The sequence below is a fragment of the Echiichthys vipera genome (assembly GCF_963691815.1).
Source record: "Echiichthys vipera genome assembly, chromosome: 22".
NCBI classification, from domain to species: domain Eukaryota; kingdom Metazoa; phylum Chordata; class Actinopteri; order Perciformes; family Trachinidae; genus Echiichthys; species Echiichthys vipera.
Window position 1 is genome coordinate 465001 of NC_139847.1, and position 10000 is coordinate 475000.

The 10000-nt window shown below is 46.0% G+C and overlaps 2 protein-coding genes across 2 annotated transcripts in view; both read left to right on the forward strand.

Annotated features, from left to right (window-relative positions):
• Window positions 1-7101, forward strand: part of LOC310964181 (profilin-like) — an 11407-nt gene extending 4306 nt beyond the window's left edge. The window contains exons 2-3 of the mRNA XM_083937223.1: window positions 5648-5822; window positions 6796-7101. Coding sequence (XP_083793349.1) covers window positions 5648-5822; window positions 6796-6893 — 273 coding nt within the window. The 3' untranslated portion in view covers window positions 6894-7101. The remainder of the gene's footprint in view (window positions 1-5647; window positions 5823-6795) is intronic.
• Window positions 7102-9909: 2808 nt separating this feature from the next.
• The window catches only part of eno3 (enolase 3, (beta, muscle)), a 13341-nt gene continuing 13250 nt past the window's right edge, over window positions 9910-10000 (forward strand). Inside the window, 1 exon segment of the mRNA XM_083937080.1 lies at window positions 9910-9998. The gene's annotated coding sequence lies outside the window, so the exon portion shown is untranslated.

Genomic DNA, 10000 nt, shown 5'->3' on the forward strand with positions numbered 1-10000 from the left:
CTGTACTTCTGTCCGTACTTCTGTCCTTACTTCTGTCCTTACTTCTGTCCATACTTCTGTCCATACTTCTGTCCGTACTTCTGTCCTTACTTCTGTCTGTACTTCTGTCCTTACTTCTGTCCATACTTCTGTCCTTACTTCTGTCCATACTTCTGTCCTTACTTCTGTCCTTACTTCTGTCCATACTTCTGTCCGTACTTCTGTCCATACTTCTGTCCGTACTTCTGTCCTTACTTCTGTCTTTACTTCTGTCCGTACTTCTGTCCTTACTTCTGTCCTTACTTCTGTCCATACTTCTGTCCGTACTTCTGTCCTTACTTCTGTCTTTACTTCTGTCCGTACTTCTGTCCTTACTTCTGTCCGTACTTCTGTCCATACTTCTGTCCTTACTTCTGTCCTTACTTCTGTCCTTACTTCTGTCCGTACTTCTGTCCTTACTTCTGTCCTTACTTCTGTCCTTACTTCTGTCCGTACTTCTGTCCGTACTTCTGTCCGTACTTCTGTCCGTACTTCTGTCCGTACTTCTGTCCTTACTTCTGTCCGTACTTCTGTCTTTACTTCTGTCCGTACTTCTGTCCTTACTTCTGTCCATACTTCTGTCCATACTTCTGTCTGTACTTCTGTCCGTACTTCTGTCCTTACTTCTGTCCGTACTTCTGTCCGTACTTCTGTCCGTACTTCTGTCCTTACTTCTGTCCGTACTTCTGTCTTTACTTCTGTCCGTACTTCTGTCCTTACTTCTGTCCATACTTCTGTCCTTACTTCTGTCCATACTTCTGTCCTTACTTCTGTCCTTACTTCTGTCCATACTTCTGTCTGTACTTCTGTCCTTACTTCTGTCCTTACTTCTGTCCATACTTCTGTCCTTACTTCTGTCCATACTTCTGTCCATACTTCTGTCCTTACTTCTGTCCGTACTTCTGTCCTTACTTCTGTCCATACTTCTGTCCTTACTTCTGTCCATACTTCTGTCCTTACTTCTGTCCTTACTTCTGTCCATACTTCTGTCTGTACTTCTGTCCATACTTCTGTCCTTACTTCTGTCCATACTTCTGTCCATACTTCTGTCCTTACTTCTGTCCATACTTCTGTCCTTACTTCTGTCCATACTTCTGTCCATACTTCTGTCCTTACTTCTGTCCGTACTTCTGTCCATACTTCTGTCTTTACTTCTGTCCTTACTTCTGTCCATACTTCTGTCCATACTTCTGTCCTTACTTCTGTCCATACTTCTGTCCTTACTTCTGTCCGTACTTCTGTCCTTACTTCTGTCCTTACTTCTGTCCATACTTCTGTCCATACTTCTGTCCTTACTTCTGTCCGTACTTCTGTCCATACTTCTGTCCGTACTTCTGTCCATAATTCTGTCCATACTTCTGTCCATACTTCTGTCCATACTTCTGTCCTTACTTCTGTCCATACTTCTGTCCATACTTCTGTCCTTACTTCTGTCCGTACTTCTGTCCTTACTTCTGTCCATACTTCTGTCCTTACTTCTGTCCATACTTCTGTCCTTACTTCTGTCCGTACTTCTGTCCGTACTTCTGTCCATAATTCTGTCCATACTTCTGTCCATACTTCTGTCCATACTTCTGTCCTTACTTCTGTCCGTACTTCTGTCCATACTTCTGTCCATACTTCTGTCCTTACTTCTGTCCTTACTTCTGTCCTTACTTCTGTCCATACTTCTGTCCATACTTCTGTCCTTACTTCTGTCCGTACTTCTGTCCATACTTCTGTCCTTACTTCTGTCCTTACTTCTGTCCGTACTTCTGTCCTTACTTCTGTCCATACTTCTGTCCTTACTTCTGTCCGTACTTCTGTCCATACTTCTGTCCTTACTTCTGTCCATACTTCTGTCCTTACTTCTGTCCTTACTTCTGTCCGTACTTCTGTCCATACTTCTGTCCTTACTTCTGTCCATACTTCTGTCCTTACTTCTGTCCTTACTTCTGTCCGTACTTCTGTCCATACTTCTGTCCTTACTTCTGTCCTTACTTCTGTCCTTACTTCTGTCCTTACTTCTGTCCGTACTTCTGTCCATACTTCTGTCCTTACTTCTGTCCATACTTCTGTCCTTACTTCTGTCCTTACTTCTGTCCTTACTTCTGTCCGTACTTCTGTCCGTACTTCTGTCCTTACTTCTGTCTGTACTTCTGTCCGTACTTCTGTCCTTACTTCTGTCTGTACTTCTGTCCTTACTTCTGTCCGTACTTCTGTCCTTACTTCTGTCCTTACTTCTGTCCTTACTTCTGTCCGTACTTCTGTCCTTACTTCTGTCCTTACTTCTGTCCTTACTTCTGTCCGTACTTCTGTCCGTACTTCTGTCCTTACTTCTGTCTGTACTTCTGTCCGTACTTCTGTCCTTACTTCTGTCTGTACTTCTGTCCTTACTTCTGTCCGTACTTCTGTCCTTACTTCTGTCCTTACTTCTGTCCTTACTTCTGTCCGTACTTCTGTCCTTACTTCTGTCCTTACTTCTGTCCTTACTTCTGTCCGTACTTCTGTCCGTACTTCTGTCCTTACTTCTGTCTGTACTTCTGTCCGTACTTCTGTCCTTACTTCTGTCTGTACTTCTGTCCTTACTTCTGTCCGTACTTCTGTCCTTACTTCTGTCCTTACTTCTGTCCTTACTTCTGTCCGTACTTCTGTCCTTACTTCTGTCCGTACTTCTGTCCATACTTCTGTCCTTACTTCTGTCCTTACTTCTGTCCGTACTTCTGTCCTTACTTCTGTCCTTACTTCTGTCCTTACTTCTGTCTGTACTTCTGTCCGTACTTCTGTCCTTACTTCTGTCCGTACTTCTGTCCTTACTTCTGTCCATACTTCTGTCCATACTTCTGTCCTTACTTCTGTCCGTACTTCTGTCCTTACTTCTGTCCGTACTTCTGTCCTTACTTCTGTCCTTACTTCTGTCCTTACTTCTGTCCATACTTCTGTCCATACTTCTGTCCTTACTTCTGTCCTTACTTCTGTCCGTACTTCTGTCCTTACTTCTGTCCTTACTTCTGTCCTTACTTCTGTCTGTACTTCTGTCCATACTTCTGTCTGTACTTCTGTCCGTACTTCTGTCCTTACTTCTGTCCGTACTTCTGTCCTTACTTCTGTCCTTACTTCTGTCCTTACTTCTGTCCGTACTTCTGTCCTTACTTCTGTCCGTACTTCTTTCCGTACTTCTGTCCATACTTCTGTCTCTCTCTTAAACCCGTCTGTCTCTCTCTTAAACCCGTCTGTCTCTCTCATAAAACCGTCTGTCTCTCTCTTAAACCCGTCTGTCTCTCTCTTAAACCCGTCTGTCTCTCTCTTAAACCCGTCTGTCTCTCTCTTAAACCCGTCTGTCTCTCTCATAAAACCGTCTGTCTCTCTCATAAACCCGTCTGTCTCTCTCTTAAACCCGTCTGTCTCTCTCTTAAACACGTCTCTCTCTCTCATAAACCCGTCTGTCTCTCTCTTAAACCCGTCTGTCTCTCTCTTAAACCCGTCTGTCTCTCTCTCTCTTAAACCTGTCTGTCTCTCTCTTAAACCTGTCTGTCTCTCTCATAAACCCGTCTGTCTCTCTCATAAACCCGTCTCTCTCTCTCTTAAACCCGTCTCTCTCTCTTAAACCCGTCTGTCTCTCTCTTAAACCCGTCTGTCTCTCTCTTAAACCCGTCTGTCTCTCTCATAAACCTGTCTGTCTCTCTCTTAAACCCGTCTCTCTCTCTCTTAAACCCGTCTGTCTCTCTCTTAAACCCGTCTGTCTCTCTCATAAACCCGTCTGTCTCTCTCATAAACCCGTCTCTCTCTCTTAAACCCGTCTGTCTCTCTCTTAAACCCGTCTGTCTCTCTCTTAAACCCATCTGTCTCTCTCTTAAACCCGTCTCTCTCTCTCTTAAACCCGTCTGTCTCTCTCTTAAACCCGTCTGTCTCTCTCATAAACCCGTCTGTCTCTCTCTTAAACCCGTCTGTCACTCTCATAAACCCGTCTCTCTCTCTCTTAAACCCGTCTGTCTCTCTCTTAAACCCGTCTCTCTCTCTTAAACCCGTCTGTCTCTCTCTTAAACCCGTCTGTCTCTCTATTAAACCCGTCTCTCTCTCTCTTAAACCCGTCTCTCTCTCTCATAAACCCGTCTCTCTCTCTCTTAAACCCGTCTCTCTGTCTTAAACCCGTCTCTCTCTCTTAAACCCGTCTGTCTCTCTCTTAAACCCGTCTGTCTCTCTCTTAAACCCGTCTGTCTCTCTCATAAACCCGTCTCTCTCTCATAAACCCGTCTGTCTCTCTCTTAAACCCGTCTGTCTCTCTCTTAAACCCGTCTGTCTCTCTCTTAAACCTGTCTGTCTCTCTCATAAACCCGTCTCTCTCTCATAAACCCGTCTCTCTCTCATAAACCCGTCTCTCTCTCTCTTAAACCCGTCTCTCTCTCATAAACCCGTCTCTCTCTCTCTTAAACCCGTCTCTCTCTCTTAAACCCGTCTGTCTCTCTCTTAAACCCGTCTGTCTCTCTCTTAAACCCGTCTGTCTCTCTCATAAACCCGTCTGTCTCTCTCTTAAACCCGTCTGTCACTCTCATAAACCCGTCTCTCTCTCTCTTAAACCCGTCTGTCTCTCTCTTAAACCCGTCTCTCTCTCTTAAACCCGTCTGTCTCTCTCTTAAACCCGTCTGTCTCTCTATTAAACCCGTCTCTCTCTCTCTTAAACCCGTCTCTCTCTCTCATAAACCCGTCTCTCTCTCTCTTAAACCCGTCTCTCTGTCTTAAACCCGTCTCTCTCTCTTAAACCCGTCTGTCTCTCTCTTAAACCCGTCTGTCTCTCTCTTAAACCTGTCTGTCTCTCTCATAAACCCGTCTCTCTCTCATAAACCCGTCTGTCTCTCTCTTAAACCCGTCTCTCTCTCATAAACCCGTCTCTCTCTCTCTTAAACCCGTCTCTCTCTCATAAACCCGTCTCTCTCTCTCTTAAACCCGTCTCTCTCTCTTAAACCCGTCTGTCTCTCTCATAAACCCGTCTGTCTCTCTCATAAACCCGTCTGTCTCTCTCTTAAACCCGTCTGTCTCTCTCTTAAACCCGTCTCTCTCTCTCATAAACCCGTCTGTCTCTCTCTTAAACCCGTCTGTCTCTCTCATAAACCCGTCTGTCTCTCTCATAAACCCGTCTGTCTCTCTCATAAACCCGTCTGTCTCTCTCTTAAACCTGTCTGTCTCTCTCTTAAACCCGTCTGTCTCTCTCTTAAACCCGTCTGTCTCTCTCATAAACCCGTCTCTCTCTCTCTTAAACCCGTCTGTCTCTCTCTTAAACCCGTCTGTCTCTCTCTTAAACCCGTCTGTCTCTCTCTTAAACCCGTCTCTCTCTCTCTTAAACCCGTCTGTCTCTCTCTTAAACCCGTCTGTCTCTCTCTTAAACCCGTCTGTCTCTCTCATAAACCCGTCTCTCTCTCTCTTAAACCCGTCTGTCTCTCTCTTAAACCCGTCTGTCTCTCTCTTAAACCCGTCTGTCTCTCTCTTAAACCCGTCTGTCTCTCTCATAAACCCGTCTCTCTCTCTCTTAAACCCGTCTGTCTCTCTCTTAAACCCGTCTGTCTCTCTCTTAAACCTGTCTCTCTCTCTCTTAAACCCGTCTGTCTCTCTCTTAAACCCGTCTGTCTCTCTCTTAAACCCGTCTGTCTCTCAGGCGGAGGAAGTGCGGCGCCTGGCCGGGGCCTCGGCGGCGCTGAGGGCCCAGGGCCCGACGGTCGGGGGCCTGAAGTTCATGTTGCTCAACGACAGCAGGGACGACCCCAAAGTTCTGTGCATGAGTCTGAAGAAGAAAGACCACGGCTCCTTCGCCGTGGGCAACAGCAAGACGGGTGAGACGGCTGTGTCTGAGTGTGACTGTCTCACCCCTCTGTCCCACCCGTCTGTCTCACCCCTCTGTCTCACCCCTCTGTCCCACCCCTCTGTCTCACCCGTCTGTCTCACCTGTCTGTCTCACCCGTCTGTCTCACCCCTCTGTCTCAGCCGTCCATCTCTCTCTCACCCCTCTGTCTCACCCGTCTGTCCCACCCGTCTGTCTCTCTCTCACCCGTCTGTCCCACCCGTCTGTCTCCTGTCTCACCCGTCTGTCTCCTGTCTCAACCGTCTGTCCCACCCGTCTGTCTCACCTGTCTGTCTCCTGTCTCACCCGTCTGTCTCACCCGTCTGTCTCCTGTCTCACCTGTCTGTCTCCTGTCTCACCCGTCTGTCTCACCCGTCTGTCTCCTGTCTCACCCGTCTGTCTCACCTGTCTGTCTCCTGTCTCGCCCGTCTGTCTCCTGTCTCACCCGTCTGTCTCACCTGTCTATCTCCTGTCTCACCCGTCTGTCTCACCTGTCTGTCTCACCTGTCTGTCTCCTGTCTCACCCGTCTGTCCCACTCGTCTGTCTCACCCGTCTGTCTCCTGTCTCACCCGTCTGTCTCACCTGTCTGTCTCCTGTCTCACCCGTCTGTCTCACCTGTCTGTCTCCTGTCTCACCCGTCTGTCTCCTGTCTCACCTGTCTGTCTCCTGTCTCACCCGTCTGTCTCCTGTCTCACCCGTCTGTCTCACCCGTCTGTCTCCTGTCTCACCCGTCTGTCTCCTGTCTCACCTGTCTGTCTCCTGTCTCACCCGTCTGTCTCCTGTCTCACCCGTCTGTCCCACTCGTCTGTCTCACCTGTCTGTCTCCTGTCTCACCCGTCTGTCTCACCCGTCTGTCTCACCTGTCTGTCTCACCTGTCTGTCTCACCTGTCTCACCCGTCTGTCTCACCTGTCTGTCTCACCTGTCTCACCCGCCTGTCTCACCTGTCTGTCTCCTGTCTCCAGCTTTAGTCATAGCCAAGGTTCCAGAGGGCGGACAAACGAGCGAAGCCACCACACGGGTCCACGCCATCATCACGTACCTGATCCAACAGAACATGTAGGACGCCAAACAAGATGGCTGCCGTCAAACAAGATGGCTGCCGCCAAACAAGATGGCTGCCGCCAAACAAGATGGCTGCCGCCAAACAAGATGGCTGAAGCAAAACAAGATGGCTGCTGCCAAACAAGATGGCTGCCGTCAAACAAGATGGCTGAAGCAAAACAAGATGGCTGAAGCAAAACAAGATGGCTGCCGCCAAACAAGATGGCTTCCGCCAAACAAGATGGCTGCTGCCCGACCGGCGCCCGGAGTCTTCATTTCATTCTGTCGTCAAACAAATAAAAAGTGTCCAACATTGTTTTGCATTTTAATGTTTACATTTTAAAGGAGACGGTTAAGTTTAGACACTAAAGGTGACGGTTAAGTTTAGTCACTAAAGGAGACGGTTAAGTTTAGACACTAAAGGAGACGGTTAAGTTTAGTCACTAAAGGAGACGGTTAAGTTTAGTCTCTAAAGGAGACGGTTAAGTTTAGTCACTAAAGGAGACGGTTAAGTTTAGTCACTAAAGGAGACGGTTAAGTTTAGTCACTAAAGGAGACGGTTAAGTTTGTCTCTAAAGGAGACGGTTAAGTTTAGTCACTAAAGGAGACGGTTAAGTTTAGTCTCTAAAGGAGACGGTTAAGTTTAGTCACTAAAGGAGACGGTTAAGTTTAGTCTCTAAAGGAGACGGTTAAGTTTAGTCTCTAAAGGAGACGGTTAAGTTTAGTCACTAAAGGAGACGGTTAAGTTTAGTCTCTAAAGGAGACGGTTAAGTTTAGTCTCTAAAGGAGACGGTTAAGTTTAGTCTCTAAAGGAGACGGTTTAGTTTAGACTCTAAAGGAGACCGTTAAGTTTAGTCTCTAAAGGAGACCGTTAAGTTTAGTCTCTAAAGGAGACGGTTAAGTTTAGTCTCTGAAGGAGACGGTTAAGTTTAGTCTCTAAAGGAGACGGTTAAGTTTAGTCTCTAAAGGAGACGGTTAAGTTTAGACACTAAAGGAGACGGTTAAGTTTAGTCACTAAAGGAGACGGTTAAGTTTAGACACTAAAGGAGACGGTTAAGTTTAGTCTCTAAAGGAGACGGTTAAGTTTAGTCTCTAAAGGAGACCGTTAAGTTTAGACACTAAAGGAGACGGTTAAGTTTAGTCTCTAAAGGAGACGGTTAAGTTTAGACACTAAAGGAGACGTTTAAGTTTAGTCACTAAAGGAGACGGTTAAGTTTAGTCACTAAAGGTGACGGTTAAGTTTAGTCACTAAAGGAGACGGTTAAGTTTAGTCACTAAAGGAGACCGTTAAGTTTAGTCTCTAAAGGAGACGGTTAAGTTTAGTCACTAAAGGAGACGGTTAAGTTTAGACACTAAAGGAGACGTTTAAGTTTAGTCACTAAAGGAGACGGTTAAGTTTAGTCACTAAAGGAGACGGTTAAGTTTAGACTCTAAAGGAGACGGTTAAGTTTAGTCACTAAAGGAGACGGTTAAGTTTAGTCACTAAAGGAGACGGTTAAGTTTAGTCTCTAAAGGAGACGGTTAAGTTTAGTCTCTAAAGGAGACGGTTAAGTTTAGACACTAAAGGAGACGGTTAAGTTTAGTCACTAAAGGAGACGGTTAAGTTTAGACTCTAAAGGAGACGGTTAAGTTTAGTCACTAAAGGAGACGGTTAAGTTTAGTCACTAAAGGTGACGGTTAAGTTTAGTCACTAAAGGAGACGGTTAAGTTTAGTCACTAAAGGAGACGGTTAAGTTTAGACTCTAAAGGAGACGGTTAAGTTTAGTCACTAAAGGAGACGGTTAAGTTTAGTCACTAAAGGTGACGGTTAAGTTTAGTCACTAAAGGAGACGGTTAAGTTTAGTCACTAAAGGAGACCGTTAAGTTTAGTCTCTAAAGGAGACGGTTAAGTTTAGTCACTAAAGGAGACGGTTAAGTTTAGACACTAAAGGAGACGTTTAAGTTTAGTCACTAAAGGAGACGGTTAAGTTTAGTCACTAAAGGAGACGGTTAAGTTTAGACTCTAAAGGAGACGGTTAAGTTTAGTCACTAAAGGAGACGGTTAAGTTTAGTCACTAAAGGAGACGGTTAAGTTTAGTCTCTAAAGGAGACGGTTAAGTTTAGTCACTAAAGGAGACCGTTAAGTTTAGACGATTAAAGGAGACCGTTAAGTTTAGACGACTAAAGGAGACCGTTAAGTTCAAAGGTTGTGACCTTTTGCAGATATTTTTAGCTGCAGTTAAAGTCTCCAGGGACAGTTAAAGGTGGGTTTAAAGGGTAAGGAGTGTGTGTGTGTGTGTGTGTGTGTGTGTGTGTGTGTGTGTGTGTGTGTGTGTGTGTGTGTGTGTGTGTGTGTGTGTGTGTGTGTGTGTGTGTGTGTGTGTGTGTGTGTCTGTGTCTGTGTCTGTGTGTGTGTGTGTGTGTGTGTCTGTGTCTGTGTCTGTGTGTGTGTGTGTCTGTGTCTCTGTGTGTGTGTGTGTGTGTGTGTGTGTGTGTGTGTGTGTGTGTGTGCGTGCGTGTGTGTGTGTGTGTGTGTGTGTGTGTATGTGTCTGTGTGTGTGTGCGTGTGCGTGTGTGTGTGTGTGTGTGTGTGTGTGTGTGTGTGTATGTGTGTGTGTGTGTGTGTGCGTGTCTGTGTCTGTGTCTCTGTGTGTGTGTGTGTGTGTGTGTGTGTGTGTGTGTGTGTGTGTGTGTGTGTGTGTGTGTGTGTCTGTGTGCCCTTTGCAGTGAAAGCTGAGAGCGTCTCACTTTTCCCCTTTAGATGAACTTTGACCTTCTCTGTGCGAGTTTAGGGACCAACACACAAGTTCACACCAGAGCGAGAAGAAAAACAATTATTATTATTATTAATATTATAGTTATTATTATAATAATAACTATAATATTAATAATATTAATATTATTATTAATTATAATAATAATAATAATAATAATCCATTTCCTCTGTGTCAGCTCTTCTTCTGTCCCCTGTGGGCCTGTCCCATGCAGACGCTCCCCGCCCCCCCCCCCCCCCTGCCCCCCCCCCCCCTGCCCCCCCTCCCCCTCTATAAAAAGCCTGCAGCAGGACAGACGGACACTTTCCACATCAGTCGGACAGTCAGACAGACAGACGGACAGACGGACGACCTCCTTCCTTCAGCCTCAGGT